The 17,676-nt window shown below is 41.8% G+C and overlaps 1 protein-coding gene across 2 annotated transcripts in view; it reads right to left on the bottom strand.

The window, feature by feature from the left end:
- COP1 (COP1 E3 ubiquitin ligase) overlaps positions 1 to 17,676 on the bottom strand; it is a 145,925-nt gene that overhangs the window by 100,756 nt on the left and 27,493 nt on the right. For both annotated transcript variants that reach the window (XM_075936898.1, XM_075936899.1), the window contains exons 7-10: positions 14,889 to 14,948; positions 13,048 to 13,124; positions 6,901 to 6,958; positions 1,824 to 1,938 (exon numbers count right to left, since the gene is read on the bottom strand). In XM_075936898.1, the coding sequence (XP_075793013.1) occupies positions 1,824 to 1,938; positions 6,901 to 6,958; positions 13,048 to 13,124; positions 14,889 to 14,948 (310 nt within the window). The remainder of the gene's footprint in view (positions 1 to 1,823; positions 1,939 to 6,900; positions 6,959 to 13,047; positions 13,125 to 14,888; positions 14,949 to 17,676) is intronic.

Below are 17,676 nucleotides of genomic sequence, written 5' to 3'. Positions count from 1 at the left end.
CGGAGGAGAAAAATGAGGTTTACAGGATCTTTCAGAAAAGGTGGTTGTTGTGTTGGTTTTTTTTGTTTTTAAGAACCTCATCTAGGCAGCCGTTACACTTTCGAAATACCCGTTTTCGAAAACACATGGCCACCATTATGCAAATGAAGCACAGGAGATTCAAATGCAATTTCAATCGGTCTAATTTACATCCTTCTTTCGAAAGAGGGATGTAGTTTAGACATGCCCTTAAAGAAACCGCTGACAACTCTCCAGAGCCCAGCGGCAGGGCACCATTCCTCCCCCCCTGCCTAGACACTACGGGTATTAGATGTTTAATAAGGTAACCATGTAACCGCTAAAAAACTTAGTGGTTGCACTCACTGCCAGCTCGTGCAGAAGCTTTAAATAAACTTCATATGGCAGAGCCCGCAGCAAAGCCTTGCCAGGAGTGGGGCTACCAGCCTGGGACAGGGGCAGAGTTTAACCGATAGCATTTACCAGTTAACCAATGAGTTAATACTTAACCAGTTAAAATAACCTCCCTACTAGAAACCTGCCCCCCCGCTGCCCAGAAGCGCTCACATACCCAGTGATGCAGAGGGAAAAACAGCCTGATGCTGGATCCAGGACTGTATGGAATTTCCTGAATGCCAACTCCTTTCAAGCATGCCAGGAACTGCAGCCCCCAGGAGCTCTCCAGCTCTGCCTCTCCTTCCCCCTGGCAGCGCCTTCTATTTCTGAGCGGAGGAATTGGGCTCTGCAGGGTCCAGTGGTTCCTAGTGGCAGCTAGTAGCTCTGCAACGCTAGCTCTGCAGGCAAGAGCAAACACCTGCGCAAATTCTGCATGGCACCGAATTCTCCAAAGAGTCATCTCTGTGCCAGAGTTTTACATTTTCTATGGATTGCTACACTCTGCAGAGCACATGCTGAAAGCTGGGTGCTCACAGACAAGCTCTCCCTTTTCCAGCCGCTAAATTTCAATGCACTAGGCACCTCGGTAATCATTACTTTTCTATGGAAACAACGGTCTCTTACCAAAACGATTATTATGCAACTGTGAATGGGAGGGGAGGTTGTCCAAGCAAATGTGAACAGAAAGTGTTCCTGTTCCCACAAGGCAATCTATATTTAAAATTATGTCCACGCTGTAAAGAAGTTTGAGACTCTCAACACACACACACACACACACACACACACACACACACTACATTGCTACAAATAAATTTAGCATCAACAAGTCATGACTTTTTGCCCCATGGTCTGACCTACCCATACGGGATTCCATTTTACTTTCGAAAAGTAAAATCTACGGCTTCTTTCCATTCTAAGAATCCACACTCAAGGAACATGGTGCTGAAACATTCTTAAAAGGGCAAATCTAGCCCCACTTGTATTTTTAAGTACAGGAGAACATGCCAAGTTCTCTCTACCTCCTTCACTAGCCTTTGAGTTATAATCAACACATGCCAGTTTGAGCGAAAAGGCTCCTCATAATGCTCTCTCAAACTCTATTTACGCATCAGTAACTTTTAAAGAATGTAGTAGATCTGTAGACAAAAGTCCTATTGTTGTACACGCCTCTCATGCATTGCCTTTCTAAATATACCCTTCTGTGCCTCTTAAAATGCCAAGAACATTTTTGTTTCATTCCAAAAGCCAGCCCAAGACTGGATAAGAGGTGAGGTTTTGCCAGTCAGCTCAGGTGTATATGCACACAGAACCTGCAGGGGAAAAATGGGATGTGCACAAGCAAGAGCAAGTCCAGTTCTGTGCTCCAAATATTTAAGACCGACACGTGGAACCACCTCAACTCCAAATTCATTAATGCAAAAGAAACATACCTGATACACGAGTCATCCTGGTGGAAAAATAGCACTGCTCCAGGTCCTCAAAATGAGCGGTGAGTCTCTTCCGCCTTGACGCCAACGTGCTATTGTACCACGGCTGTTTTTTAGTCTGAGTGAAGAACGAGAAATACTTATTCAGAGAAGAGGCCCAGGCATGGCTTTGCCTATTTTGGTAGATTTTACCAAAGAGCCAACAGTCTATAGACATGCCCTTTTATTTTAAGAGGTTATGAATCTGGAAGAAGACTGAAGGCTGTATTTCCACATGCAACTGCTTCCTATGGGTCTCACGTCACATCTGATTATTTTACTGACAAAAAAGTCAGTCACATACCTGTAATTCTTATTATCTGAAGACAGTAATTATAATTAGATAACTCCTGGCCTTTAGTCTCAGGCATGAGATTCAGAAGCCAACAAACAATAAAATCCTTACTGAAAGGGTAGAGGGAGAGTAACAGATCATGCTCCTCATGGATCTAGCCTCTAGAGAGCACAATATCAATTTCTCCCAACCATCAGTTCCTTTCCAAACAAAGGAAAATGTGCAAGAATCTCCAGTCAGATGATAAGTTGAGATGGCTGAGCAAAAGTTTTTTAAAAACTATTTTAGAAGAACAAGAATTATCTAGGAAGTAATTCTATTCTATCTAAAAGGACAAATAGATAGGGTATAGGACTGAGTCTACTATGAAACCACCATGTTCAAGGGACAGCTACCATAAACAAAGATCTGACTGTATCTGAAGTTAAGAACGTTGCATATGAAGTCTGGAAAGCTTATGAAGACGTACTTTCCACCCCCAGCAATTAAAAAAAAACTGGGGGGGAAAAGGAGAACTGAAACTTTAAAATTGTTTTTAAATTGCTCTCACCACTAAAGAAATAGAAAAATAAATAGCTCCTACTCTCCTCATATATTTGTATTACTGCAAGAAAAAAATAGATCAAGCTAACACAGTGAGGTCCTAGTCCAGGACCGTCCCCTATGGAGTCCATTAGATCCGTTTAGAGCAACACCAGTGCTGCTGCTATCACAGGATAATTAACGAAGCAAGAAATCCTGGCTTCACTGAAGTCAATGGGAGCATTTTCACTAACTTCAAAGGAGCCAGGATTTCAGCCTCAAGTTAAACACGTCCAACATAATTCTTGCCTGCATAATATGCATTTTGCTCTCAGTTCAGAAATGCAAGTCTTCCTCACACTACAACCAGCAAGAAGCCAACAAGGACATAATTACATTGAAATTAAAAGACTATACCCTATGAAGTGAACACAATGTGAATGAGTAACCTGGAACAAAATAAAGCAATGAAAACTTCAACTACCCATCATGTAAGATCCTTGGCTGTGTATTGATGGGATGAACCATACGTTCACGATTGCCACTTCACTCCAATTGCACATGTTGTAGGGATTCATTTTCGTATTGATAGCAATTCAGCATTATGCCAAATGCTCCTGACATTAAGCAGCTCTACTTCACTGAGTTTTGACAATAAACTACACACGACAGCTCTGCATGTTGCAGTCAATAGCTGCAATTACCATATTGATGTTAAATACATGGACTCTCTATCACTGGAGATACTGAAGAGCAGGTTAGATAGACGCTGTCAGGGATGATCTAGAGCAGTGGTTCCCAACCTGTGGTCCGCGGACCCCTGGAGGTACTTTGGGGGTGGGGGGGCAGGTGTCTGTGGAAAGTTGGGAGCTGAGAGGCTCTGTGCCAGGAGCCAGCAAGTCCCATGGCCTGCGCTGCTCCCTGAGTGGGCCAAGGGACACAGCTTGGGAAGCAGCGTGGGCTGAGAACCGTGCAGGCTTCAGGCACAGCTATATTGTTGGGGGGGGGGGGGGGGGGTCCGTATGCTGGAAAAGGTTGGCAGTCACTGATCTAGATGGTGCTTGGTCCTGCCGTGGGGGCAGGAGACTGGACTTGATGACCTCTCGAGGTCCCTTCCGGTTCTAGGATATGATTCTACATGAACCAGGACTGCAATTGCTTTAGTCTCTGCAAACTGCCTACCACAGATTCGAGAGACCTGCAAGCAGCAATGAGCAATCGCTTCCGTTTCAAAGTTGACACCACTGCCTGGAATAGGATGAGCGATAATACCTAAACCTGGATCTGCCAGATAGTTCCAGTCTGTACTGAGATGAAATCAATCACATACGAAGTAGCTAAGATGACTAGAACAGCTATTACTAGATCTTAAGAGCCAAATTCCCCTCCAACGGGTTTCAGGCTGATGAGCAGCGACCGAGTTGTGCTCAGAATCAGTCTGCATTAAGCTGTCTTGATCAGCTAAATGCTCGGCTGTGCCTAATCTAATGAAGCATCTATCAAGCTTGTAGGCAAGGAAATCTGCTCATTGGCTACTCAATCAGTTGCTTAGCAACACTAGAATACAGGTAGAAAGATAGACAAGCAAGAGGCTGACGGGGGGGGGGGGGGGGGGAGGGAGAACTAGGTTTGGGGGAAATGCTCTGAGACCTCAGATCCCACCAAACTGAGGAGATGTGGAACTTAAGAATTACTGCTAAGGAGAGCTGTGCGGGACAAGAGTCATGTGAGTGAGATTTTTTTTGGGGGGGAGGGGGGGGGAGAAGCCCTGTGTTTTGGGGCAAAAGCTTTAGAGTTGGTATTTTTCTTTACTTTGGGACCTGACTGAAGGTAGCCCCAGCTGTATAAAACCAGTCCTATTTGAGATAAACCCTGCTAGGGTTTGTAGGAGCTAGATTTCTGCCTCAATTTACAACAGGCTACATGAAAGGCACTAACGAAGTCAATGAAAACTAAAATTTCACACAGTGACTGATTTATACTGTTTCATAAATACGCGATACCAAAATGTAAGTACAATGTTTCTATTTCAACTGATTTATTTTAAACTGTGGAAAAAATAAGTAGGCAATGTTTCAGTACGAATGTGCTATGAAACATCTGTGTGGTTCTGTAAGCAAGTAGTTTTTAAGTGAGGTGAAACTTGGCGGGTACACAGGACAAACCAGGCTCCTGCAAAGGATACAAATGTTTTGAAAGGTTGAGAACCACACCTTAGAGGAGGGGAACCTTTTTTGCATGGGAGCTGCTGGCCCACGGTGGGGGGGGGAAAATCAGTTGGGGGCTGCACACAAGCAAGAAGCAAAAAAACAAAACAAACCCCCTCCCTGACATGGCCCCCCAACTGAAAAGGGGAGTGACACTCCCCACATTCCCCTCGCACATGAGGGCCTGGATGGAGGAGGGCCAGCTTGGAGATTGTGTGCGCTCCATCCCCGTGGTGGGGCTGCAGAGGGAACCCAAGTGTGCAACATGGGCTCCCCAATGCTGAAGAGGGGGTCAGCCCTGATCCTTGGGGGCCGCATCCAGCCCCTGGCCCTGAGGTTCCCTAATCCTGCCCTACAGGATGCTTTCTGCCCCCCGCTCCCCCAATAATAAAGCCCATGCAAGAATTTTACATTTGATTTGGCTGCTAAGTTATGAAAATTAAGGAATTATTTAGGATCGTCTAGATGAGGATAGTCTGGAGCACCATATTAGCAAGAATTGTTAGCACCTAGCCTCCAACAGGCAATCCCTAAGTACCATCAGAAACAACTCTCAGTCTAGTGACTACAGTGCCAGGATAGCTCCCATCTACAGGGAAGCACTGCATGTCAAATACGTGAAGCGTTCAAAGGACTGTTCATATGGAGCCCTCTGTATCTAATGATTATTTTAATCTCTTATTAATGAGATAACTAAGAAATTAAGGAAAAAGTCAAACCTTAAAACTCAAACCCTATTGGAGATAAACCTCTGTCAAAATACCAACACAAAACCTCATTTCTATGTGGCAAATGAAAGGTATTAGATGCTACAATAGTTTATCCAACCCCTTGGACCATATGGTAGGCAACACTACCAAGGTCCCAAATGCCTGTTTCTTAACATCCAACTTCTGAATATCAAATCTAGGCTAGAAGCCCAGTGCTATGTATGTAATAAAAGTAGTTACCCTAGAAGAACATTTGTCAGAAGTGCAAAGCTAATTAAGGTGTGAAAAAGAGCTGGATGGTTCAGAATCAACATCTTGCTTCCAGTTTTACCTAGCATCTGATTGTACCATGACAAATTAGCAGCTCAGTTTATATTCATATGACTATTTTCACTGGAAATTTCTTGTGAAATTAATTTTTTTAAACTAAATGTTTCTAGAAATAGTTCTTAATGTAAGAATCCCAAGGCAAAGTAAAATTCAAGTTTAATTAGCAAGCCACCCAAGAAAGAGCAAACTTCAGTATATTGAGCACAAAGAATTATTTCATGCTAGCAGGCTGTTATCCAAAGTGACTGGAAAAATCTAGCTTGGAGTTGGGGGTAGATGGAGGAAGTGGTAGGATTATGCTGTTCCTTTCTGTTTCAAAAGCAATGCTAAAGTATTAAAACAAGTAGCATCCATGGACAGCAACAACAAACATGCCAGATTACAGTTTTGAATATTCTCTCTCCACTAATATTTCATACTCCTTTAAAACCAGATTAAAAAAAAAAAAAAAAAGAGACCCTCCTCGAGACATTTATTAACTGCCAACTGATTTTACTACGAAAAATGCTCCAGAAATGCTGGCTCAGGATTTTGATCATTTTTTGTATCTATTTCCCCCAAAAGATAGCTAGCTCTAAAAAATACCCTTGAAACTTAAGTTTAAGTTTACCTGTGCACCCTGATATAGTACACTACAGTCAAAGAACTTACTGTACGATTTCTAAAACAGGAATGAGGTGTCAAACTGATCCCCCCCCCCAATACAGACGCTCTCACACACAAAAGAAATGAAAACCAACGACCACTCCCCCCAAAACATCTCACACCTACACTTTGGCAAAGGAGTCCGGTTCCTAAATTTATGGGACCATTTCTTTCTGCATCAAGCATGTACTGACTATGTCTGACTGAGCAGCATATGCAATTATTTCTAAAGCTTTGTCTCTGGCACAGATAACTAGGTGACTATTTAAGGATGAAGACTGAAAACAAACTCTGGCCTTTGCCCCTCCCTCCACAGACGAGTGTTATCTTACCTGAGAACTGCCGCTGAACCCTGGAGGCTGGCTGTACTCCGTAGAATCAATAATATTACTGTAAAACCAAGAGAAACAGAGCCCATTTAAATCACTATGCACTCATCCTTAATCATTTTCCACCTGCTTATTTTTCCTGTTACATCTAGCAGGAAGTTTGTGTTTGAAATTAATTTTGTAAGCATGAAACATAAGACTTCAAAAAACACAGGATGAGAGACTGGTATAGAGAAGAATGGGCAGAAGTCTTATGTCTACAAGAAGTCCTGTGGCACCTTGTAGACTAACAGATGTATTGGAGCATAAGCTTTCTTGGGCAAAGACCCACTTCGACATGCATCTGATGAAGTGGGTCTTTGCCCACAAAAGCGCATGCTCCAATACATCTGTTAGTCTATAAGGTGCCACAGGACTCCTTGTCTCTTTTGCAGATCCAGACTAACACGGCTATCCCTCTGATACTTGTAAAATATGGTTAAGCACATTTCTATCAGAATATCATCAAGTCTGGTGTTACAAACACTGGAGGACAAACTCGACCTGTATCTCTAGGATGCAGTGTAAAGCTCACCTTCTATACACTTCGATTACAAAATAATTGTGTAGGATACCCCTTCCTTCCTAATGGGAGACACTGGTATTTCATAGCGTCCAAGGCAATGATGTGAAGGGAACAGACAAAAAGCTAGCTTAGAAAAATATAAGCGGCCCAGCCACCATAGCTTCTCTGTAACAGTCTCTGGAAGTGTCTGACGTGCCAAACAAAGAAATAAAAACAAACCAAACTTCCCCTACACCCCCCCATTAAAACATGCTTAGTACTTGAATTGTGAAGTCCCGACCTCTGTGTTCAAAGAGGTTCAGAACCAGAGCCAGACACATTCCAGCTGCATGCCATTTCCCAGCCTTGCATACATTTCATTTTGAGGTAAGACACTGAGCTGATCTCGCCTGCATTTTTTTCCAGGGGCCAGGAAATGAAAAAGCCCCTCTTCTGTAAGAATCGTGATTTATAGTTATCTCCCATTGTGCGGACCATCCACATGCATGGACTTAAGCCAAGATTTGCACAACAGTGTGCCTAACGCGAGGCACCTAAATAGGAGTTTGAATTTACATAGCCTGAGGAGCCAGCAGCTTCTACCGGCTTACACGGGAGCTACAAGGTGCTCACCACTTTTGCAAATCAGATCCTTTATTTAGCCAACTAAAGTATTTAGAACCCTACATTTGGGCATTCATGCTTGGAAAATCTTGCCCTTAACATTTTATTTCTCTAGGATACACAGATCCTTTCCCCTGTATCACTTAATAATCAGCCTTTATTTGCCCATGAAGTATTTAGAGTCCCACAGGAGAACACTATCAGGTTAAAGTTATGTACTCACCAAGCTATCTATTACAAAGGTCTACTGTAAAAAGTATTTTGAAAGCCTTGCTTTCCCCACTATTCTTGGATTGTTTACTTTATTCCATTTGGCTTAAAACAGATTATTCAGTTTCGCTTTTCTTCTCATTTCCTCATCCACAATGCACATTAGATAGAAGCATTGTTCCCACTGAAGACATGGTGTGGGGGTTGGGGAAGGATGGAGAGGCAGATTGTTTTTGCAAGGTTATCGGAAATATTTTGATTGGTTGCCGTCTCGTAAAAAGTGATTTTGCACAGTTGTGTGTTTATGTTATGGCTGCCAGCGCTGATCAGTGACACTGATCTTCCAGTACGTGATGGGACTACCAGCATTGCATTAGGTGCTTTCCTACAATCTATACATCTAGAAAGCCAAAATACTTGCATTTGGGATCGAATACGTTACTCCAATACTCGTTTAAAAAAATCTACTAGAGGCAAATTTGTAGTTGGAGAGACTTAAAACTATTTTAACACATTTGTAGTTAACTTTTAAGCGAACTCCAACTGATGATGTTTTAACAGTTGCACACTCAAAATAGAAAAGCTACAGGAAAAAAAACACAACTAGCTTCTAGGAAAACAATTATTTTCTACTAGATCTTTGTGGAGGAAAACAGTAATAATGCTGCTTAAAGCACATTTAGGGACAATAAACTTTAATTGGGGTGGGAGGAAGGATGACAAAATAGTGAAATGCATTCATCAGTTCCTGCCCCAGAAAGCAGAAGTGAGCTGCGCAGCTGGAAACAATGAAAGATAAGCTGTTGCAAGAGGCAGGTACATATGCCATTAGCACAGCAAACAGTGTTTAGTCTTATTTTACTACAGATATGCTAGTAACAAAAAGCCATCTGGGTTCCAGAAGTGTAGACACAATTCTGCCAGCTACAGACTAACTGTGAGTCAGTTTTGTGTAATAACCCTATTTGAAATTTGCCTGCAGCTACTTGAATAATTGGAAAAACGAAAGATTACAAGAAACTTCAAGTCCTGTTTACAAAGACTTTAAATATTTGTGATTGGCTGCATCTAGACTAGCAAGTTTTTCCACAAAAGCAGCTGCTCTTGCGGAAAAAACTACCAGCTATCTACATTGGCTGCTTGAATTTGCGCAAGAACACTGACGATCTAATGTAAGATTGTCAGTGTTCTTGCACAAATACTATGCTGCTCCCACTCAGGAAAAAGCCCTCTTGCGCAAATGCTTTTGCGCAAGAGGGCCAGTGTAGACAGCTAAAAACTGTTTTGCGCAAAAAAGCCCCAATGGCGAAAATAGTGATCGGGGCTTTCTTGCGCAAAACCGTGTCTAAATTGGCATGGACACTTGTCCACAAAAAGTGCTTTTGTGCAAAAGCGTCCATGCCAATTGAGATGCTCTTTTCCGCAAATACTTTTAACGGAAAAAACTTTTCCGTTAAAAGCATTTGCGGAAAATCATGCCAGTCTAGACGTAGCCATTGAGTAATGAATTATAAAAAGCACCATGACATCTGGGAACAAAAATCGGTTTGTGGGTGGCAAAAGGAGCAAGTAAGAGAAAATTTTGGAGACCAAGAACTGAAGTCAATGGGCAAAAAAAGCTGGTTGAATAAAGTGAATCTTCGGATACCATGTGATTAATTTTATTGGGTGTCTGCCCCAGGAACTCATGGCGGAATGGTAATATTTTCTATTACTGCTTCAGAAACTGAAGCAAGAAAAGAAAATGTCTTAGTTATTCCTCCTCTGTATCATTCACCATCCAAAAAGACAGAGGATGGCTAGGTTTTTTTTATTTTGCTTGTTTTACATGGGGGAGGGTGAAAAGTGCAAGAAAAAAGTCTTGATTTCTTTTAAGAAGCAATACAAATTTTAAGAATACAAATTTAGCAAAGTTACAGCAGTGAGGTGGGGTTATTTTAAAGTTAGAGAGCATGGATGTTTAAAAAAAAAAAAAAAAAAAGATGAAACACAAAACACATAGCCAAAAAGGGATAGTTGCTTATGAGAACTAGGAGTCAAATGTGGAAAATGGAGCAAAAAGGTTGAACTGGCCTTCAAACAGGGTCTGGACATATTTAAGCAGAAACAAATATGAAAAAGCAGAGCATTGGTGGAATGGACTGTTGAATCAAAAGTAAACATGTTAAAGGATAAATCAGACAAGGCACAAGACTAAAGGCTCTGAAGTTCAATGAGGGAGAATACTGTAAAGCTGAAGGCAAACAGATTAAAATAAACAGAGTAACAAGCAAAAGTGTTCTCTCTCTGCACTTAAAGTACTTTGATGCTATTTTATAAGATGCATCAGTTATGAATGATGCCCAGGTAAGTTATAAGACAATAGCAAGTATGCTAACAAGATATGCCCTGGTTTAAACCCACCATTTTAATTAATAGGAAAGTTGAAAATATCCCAATAGTTAAGTATTTTGAACATGGAAACTTATCGTTACGATACATGAAAATATAAAAGGTTCACCTCTAAAAAAAAAGTGCTAAGAAGAAATATTTCAGTTAAAACAGAACTAGAGGACTCAGCAAAATGTAAAGCCCCCATCAATGATTCCAGGAAAGATCTAGATCAGTTTTTGAACTGCTCACCAAAACATGTGTCTAATGCAGAAAGTCAAATTTCAAAGAGCAGGTAGTTTCTGGATTATAAACCCAAAGAATTCTCTGGGCATATGAAACCACATATAGGACGACTATGTGTCAAGAGATATAGACTCCAGAAATCATCCAAGCAAGTGACGTCTCTTAGGAACCTTCACATGCTGCTTCTCATTTTTAGCAGAGAAAGCAAGGAATAAGCCCTGATTTTGGAGGTGTCTCTGAGGAGTACGGAAGGGGACCTCTCTTGAAAACTTGGTGAGAGACTACACCATGCCTAAGTGCCTACTAGTCTTTTCTATCAGGTTCAGATTAAGTAAAGTTTCATTCAGGTCTCATGTTCTAGAGAACTGAGCAGCAGTAAGTGGATCTTGTTACTAAAGGAATGCTGGATCATAGTAGGACTAGTGTCACATTTCTAGAAACCAAGCCACCCAGTGGGCCTACAAAATACATATGTTTCTATATCAAAGATTAAAGTAAAACAATTATATCAAGGTATTTTGATCACTTGAGTAGTTTTGAGGGCAAGATCTTTAGTGGCAAAAGCACATGAATTCTACACAGATCTAAAAGAATGTCAGAAAAATATTGCTAGACAGGCGTACATTGGTTTCAGACACAGCAGATTTTAAAACAGTTTCTAACAAATTCTTGGGCCAGAAAATTACTATTACAGGTTCCCAGTGGTATAAAACAGTGCTTGAAAAATTTGTTAACGTACTTCATGTGACAGAACTAGACCAACTACTTCTGCAGAAGTAACGCTTCCATTTTAAGGAAGAGCTTCTAGCCCTTATGCTTAATAAGATAATGGTCCAAATGTGAAAAGTGTGAAATAGTGCAGCATCAACTTACTGAGCCTGAAACTCCCAGCTTTCCCAAGCATCAGAAGCATGAAATTAACAAAGACTGATCAGTTTCACTGCTGATATTCAGAATCCTGCCAGCACAAACTAATAACATGGCTATTTCATGTAGCCTTGCAGAAGCAATGACACACAGCAGAGAAGACAGATAGATCCTGGAGTTATTCTCTGATTTAAAATGTCCCAGAAGAGGAAAACTGGGAGAGAAATAAAGATTCAGACACATCATTAGCCCTGTTGTCCTCCAAACTTTAAGACATCTATTACATGATTATGAAAGTTTGAAGTTCTAGGGGTAACAACTGAGTACAAATATGAGCAGCCATTGGAAGGTCTCCTAACCAATTCATTGTCCCCTGAAACTCTCCAACGTAGTCCCCAAACACGTTTCACGTATACCTCTGGGTTATTAGGTTTAGTTCTCCAACTAGCAGACATATAGTGAAGTGGCAGTACCAAACAACAGCTGTGCTGGTAACCTCTGGTTTCAAGAGCCAAGACACGTGTCCCAAAAAAGGAAAACATATTATTCATTCAATATGCAAAAGATGACCTTAGGGACATCACAGCTTATTTCAGCTGAATGACTACAGGAAGGCACGCACAGTAAAATGCACTTTAAAACTGAATGGTGGATATGTGCAGCTTGGACACAAAAGGTTATTTACAATTTTATCTGTAATCCTGGGCACATAATATCTTAGACTGAAAAAAACAATCCATGAACACCACACTAGGGAAATGACATTTCAATCTAACCAAAGATAGCAGACAGATGGGAAGACCCAATCAGTTTGTTAAATTTAAAAATCTGACCATGGGAATAATATGAAAGGTTAAATTTGCATGAACAGGAAATCAAAGGTCAGTGACTTATTTAATGTGAAATTGGTTTGGATGCTGCTGCTGCCAACCACCACAAATTAAATACTTGATAAAAGCAGAGGTGTATTTTTAAACACTAATATTTTTTACTCAGCAACTCAGATGGTCTGCAGACGTACCTGTACAGCACTGAAAAACTGAAAGTTTTTCAAAGCATTCTGGCAAAGGAAGATCTTTAATCCAGCTGTGGATTCACAACCACAGCATGTCTTCACTAACTTATCGGCATGAAAAATAAATACCATGAAGAAAACAGATGGACTATATGAATTATTTTTATCTGAGCAAAAAAATAATTCTACTGGAGTTCTGCACATGGTATGGCTGAGAAGTAGAGCCATATGAGAGAGCTGCAACACAAATTTTGAGCAGCTGCAAGCTTTGTACCTGTTTGAAGGCGAGGGAGCTTCGAACTGAGGCACCGTACTATCCTCACTGACTGGGGAATATAACCCACTCATTTCCTGGAACAGAGAGTCAAGTTACAACAAAACAAAAAAGACATGCATGTAATGGACATTTTTCAAATAGTTAAAAAAGGTTTTTTTTTAAAAGTTACAAACTAACATAGTTACCCCTCTGAGGCTTTCAAATAGACAGCTTTGGGATATAAATTAACATTTGTAATAAGTAGCCAATAGCATCTATTCTTGCTTAACTCATAGTAAGGAATCTTTCCTCTGCCCATGTGTCAGTAACAGCCACACTCCCTAGAGGGGGCGGTCTCGCTCTGGGGTGTGCAGGGGTGGGGTGGGGTCAAAGGGCAAAAGAGTGTTGGCATAGGTTATAGAGGGTCAGAGATTAAAAGATCAAAGGGCATAGGGGGTCAAAGGGTGTTAGGTGCTGGGGAGCAAGAGGCAGGGTTGGACCTAGGGGCTATGAGGGGAGGGCTGGGAGTGAGGGAGGGTAGGGGTTAGAGGTCAAAGGGTAAGAGGGGTGGGTTGCAGTGGGTCAGTGGTTGTGGGGAGCCAGGTGTGGCGCAGCACAGCTCATGCTTCTGTCTCAGGGGCAGCAGATCTGAGGGTTTCTGAGCAAGCGGGGGCCTCAGAGCCTGTGGAACAGGCAGTTCCAGGGTCAGTGGGGCAGAATCAGGGTTTGGTACAACAGGCAGTCAGAGTTTGTGGAGCAAGGAGCACCGGGGGTAGTGAGGCAGGATCAGGGAGTGCTGGCAGGGAAATGGGAAGTTGTCAGTTTAAGTCAGGGGTCACTGGGACACTGTGTCAAGGTTGGTAGTGACAGCAGATACAGGACAGGCTCATGGTTGACAAAAGGAAGTTGGCAGCAGGGGGTGTTGGGAAGCAGGAGACAGTGGGCACTGGGGTGGCAAGCTTGGTAAGACAGACTTGTGAGGTTAGTGGGATATAGGGATACCAGATGATGGGTTTGGCAGGTTTAATAATACAGAGGGACAGAGTACCACGGTTAGCTGGACGGGATCAGAAGATTCTAGGGTTAAAGGTAGAGAGATGTGCAGTGACAAGATGGGGTGAGTGGGCTGGTGGACAGGTAACATTTTATTTACATATTTGCATATTCATTAGCTGCATGGTGAATATGCAAATAGAGCATTTCCAGTCCGCCAAAAGTTTGTGAATGGGTTTGCCGGTGAGGGACATGAAAAAGATTGGGAACTGCTGCCTTGAAGCACAAATTCTCCACGCCCAGATTTGAGCACTGGACAGGACAGAGCTGATATAAGTCCAGGGAGCCATCGAGAGAATGAACAGGAATAGAGGTGGCAGGTTTCAAAATACTTGGGAAACACACCCTTCGCCCACTGAGCACTCTATGCAGATTTAAAAACCACCACAGAGAAATGAGAAGAAAGCACTGTGGCTTCCCTCCTATCCACCAGGGGGTTCTACTTCTCCTCCATCCCCCACCCCACCGATACACTGCTCTAACTTGGGATGCTTCAAGGCTCGCTGCTACAGTAGTCAATACTTGTATCAATACAACAGTTTCCAATGTTAAGTTGTTAGGCTGACGTTCTAAACAGAAAAAAGTTTGGAAAAAATAAAGTGAGCGGTAGATATGGACAGATCCCTTTCACCAAGCTGCAGCTGCATGCAGTTAATAAATGAATGCACTGAGGAAAGAGCATCCTCCGTTCATTTTTGCATTACTGAAGCAATGCCCACACATTTCATGCAGCACCATGCAGAGAAGCAAACAGTTTGACGGAAATGAAACCCGCCAGAGTTGCAGCAAATGTCTGGGCTCCTCACCTCAACTCGTTTAATATCCTCTTCCAGCACACTTAGCTCTTTTTGGATCTGCTCCAGTTGCTGTGGATGGAAGGATAAAGGAAATCTAAGCCAATTTGTACTGGCACAACGAGACACATCAAGCAATGGATTTAATTTACGACATTTTAACTACGTTAGCACATCCTGCATTTCAAACACTCACTAGATACAAAAGTGCATACATTATCCAAATGAGCAAATTACATTAGATGAAACTTATGGTTGTGAAATAAAAACAGTACAAGAAAGATTATGTTCTTCAGAAGTAATCACAAAAGGCTCCAGATGATTCAAATGTAGCATTTTGTACTTCTCTAAACACCTTCTGTATAGGGATCTAACAGTTCTTTCAAAATAATTGTGGCCTGAAGCCTTAAGAGACCCAGGGATCATCTGACCTTAAATAAACTGAAGACCTTTAACACAAAACCAACTCTTCAAACCCCTTTATGAAGTGAGACAATTAGCACTGATGTTTCATAAAAACCATGAGAAAATTAACCATGTGCAGTTGAAATGCCATTCTGCCTATCTGAAAAGTTTGCCATTAAACTGCCAAAGCAGGGATCTGTTCACGGCACTAATGGTAAGCCTCCAAGACGCTTTCCAGGGTATCGCTTTGGACTAGGGACGCGAAAGTGTAACCGCATACACGTTTAACCGATGAGCCTGGGCTCCTCGGGTAATATTCACAGTTACATACAGTCTCCCGGTATGCATAGGGAGCTGGCTTGAAAGCCAAGTCTCCCAGCACACTAGTTCCCAAGGGAGCCGACTGCTGCTTCAGATTCTGTGGTTACACGGCTACTTAATTCGTGTGCATTTTAACATCGCTACTTTGACATACATCCCACCGAAAGACTGAAAATTAATATCATGCCTCTAACACCGTGCAAGTTTTCAGTAGCTATTCAAAGGAAATATCTACCAGTCACAACTTCACATCATTCCTATGAATCCTCTGGATGCCTCCCATCCAAATACACACACATGGGATTAGGCAGTTTGAGAAATTCAACCCAGCCACAACAGAAGGTAGAATATCTGCATGTTGGCACTTTGCTAAGAGGCTCTTCTATGATTATATGTATTGGTAACAGACAAAAATAAAAGCTCCATTGCAAATCTGGTTCCCCAGTGTATATAGGCTAATAGAGGACTTTACAGCAGGCAACCTGGCTGTCCAAGCACTATTTCACTGTCTGCTTAACTCACTGCATTAATTACCTTTCATGCCTAGCTTTGGGGTTGTGTTTTAAAACTGTTACTAAGATGGTATGCCAACATCGCCAGAGATGAAGTACAATGCATCTTTTTAAACATAAGACAGATGAGAAGCGTTTCAAGTTGCCCAAACTCAAAGGCATCTCTCTGGTTCAGCAAACTGCTCCCAGAAACACAGCAGCTTGGGTACTTGAGTCTGGCTCAAACCAATAAAAAGCTTTACAGAAAACAAAGACTTTTCTTTAAAGCACCTGCCACTGAACAGAGTTCAGTATGTCAGCTCTGCAATAGGTAATTGGTAATTTGATTGAGCTAGTGAGTTAACTATTTAGTATTAAAAAGGCTTTTCTCCTCAAAGAGAGGAAGGCAAACCAATAATGATTTTTAGAAAAAACTAGGTAACACTGCATTAATGCACTGATCTCACCCACTTGAGCTCTGGGCTCATTTAATTTGGTCACCAACACTGTTAATTGAGTGACTTAACTTTACCAAACCACTACATGCAGCAAACAGCAGCATCTGCTTGAGAAATCTATAACTAGAATAGTAATAGGTACTGAAGGTCTGATTCAGTGGTTCAAAACCTGTGAGGCAAACACAGCTGCAACCTATGTGACATCTTCAGGGCCATACAGTAGTACTGGATGCAGCCCACAATGGTAAACAGGTTGAGAACCACTGAGTTAGAGGTAGTATTAGCAAAGCTATCCGCAGAGGAAACGTACGCAGGATCTGTCCTAGTTACATTCCACTCTGCCAGCGTCATTCATTCCTCAGTTTCAAAAACCCCATTAAAAATCATATCAAAAAGGTTTCAAAATGAGCATGGGGATAAATCAGGAAATGTGCTCTAAAGTTATTATTTTGCAACATACTGGCTTGCAGCCAGATATTAGAAAAGGGAAAAGAAACTCATGGCAGGTGCTGCAGCCATCTGGGGGGAAGTAGGCTCCATTACATAGAGACTTGTTAGTTTCGAACTTCTACTCATGCTAGTTTCCTTTGCTGTTTCCAATATTTGTCTCCATCAGTAGAAGGACAACCCTTCTAAGCATAGACTTATCAGACAGTTTTTACATGCGCTGCTATGGATCCATCGCATCCTACTCCCTGGAGTCAAAATTTGGTTTTAACGCCATTGACAGTGGGTGTTCTATGTGAGGACAGGCACGTTGGGAGAGCAGTATAAAAGCTCGGAGACTATCAGTAAAGGTGCAGTGAGTCAAGACTCAGGTGTACTACAGTCAAGTGGGGCTGCTCTATCAGTTAGGCCATAGATAGGAGGATTAGTCTCATTTTTAGGAGTACTAAATCCACACACAAACATTTTACAAAAGAAACACGTCTCTAGAAAGCTTCCAACATTCAGCCAGCTGAGCAAGCTCAGGAGCTGAACATTCAAACAGATCGATTGCGACATTATTTTGTGCCATGAAAGGTCTGAAGGATATAAATATTTTATGTGGTTTAAGCATTAGTCCAACAAAAACCTGTAAGTCACTTTGTTTTCATTTTGATTATGCTCTTCAATGGATCACTG

The sequence above is a fragment of the Pelodiscus sinensis genome, chromosome 9, assembly GCF_049634645.1.
Source record: "Pelodiscus sinensis isolate JC-2024 chromosome 9, ASM4963464v1, whole genome shotgun sequence".
Lineage (NCBI taxonomy): Eukaryota > Metazoa > Chordata > Testudines > Trionychidae > Pelodiscus > Pelodiscus sinensis.
The sequence above is the reverse complement of the archived record's forward strand: the minus strand, read 5'-3'. Positions and strand labels throughout refer to the sequence as shown.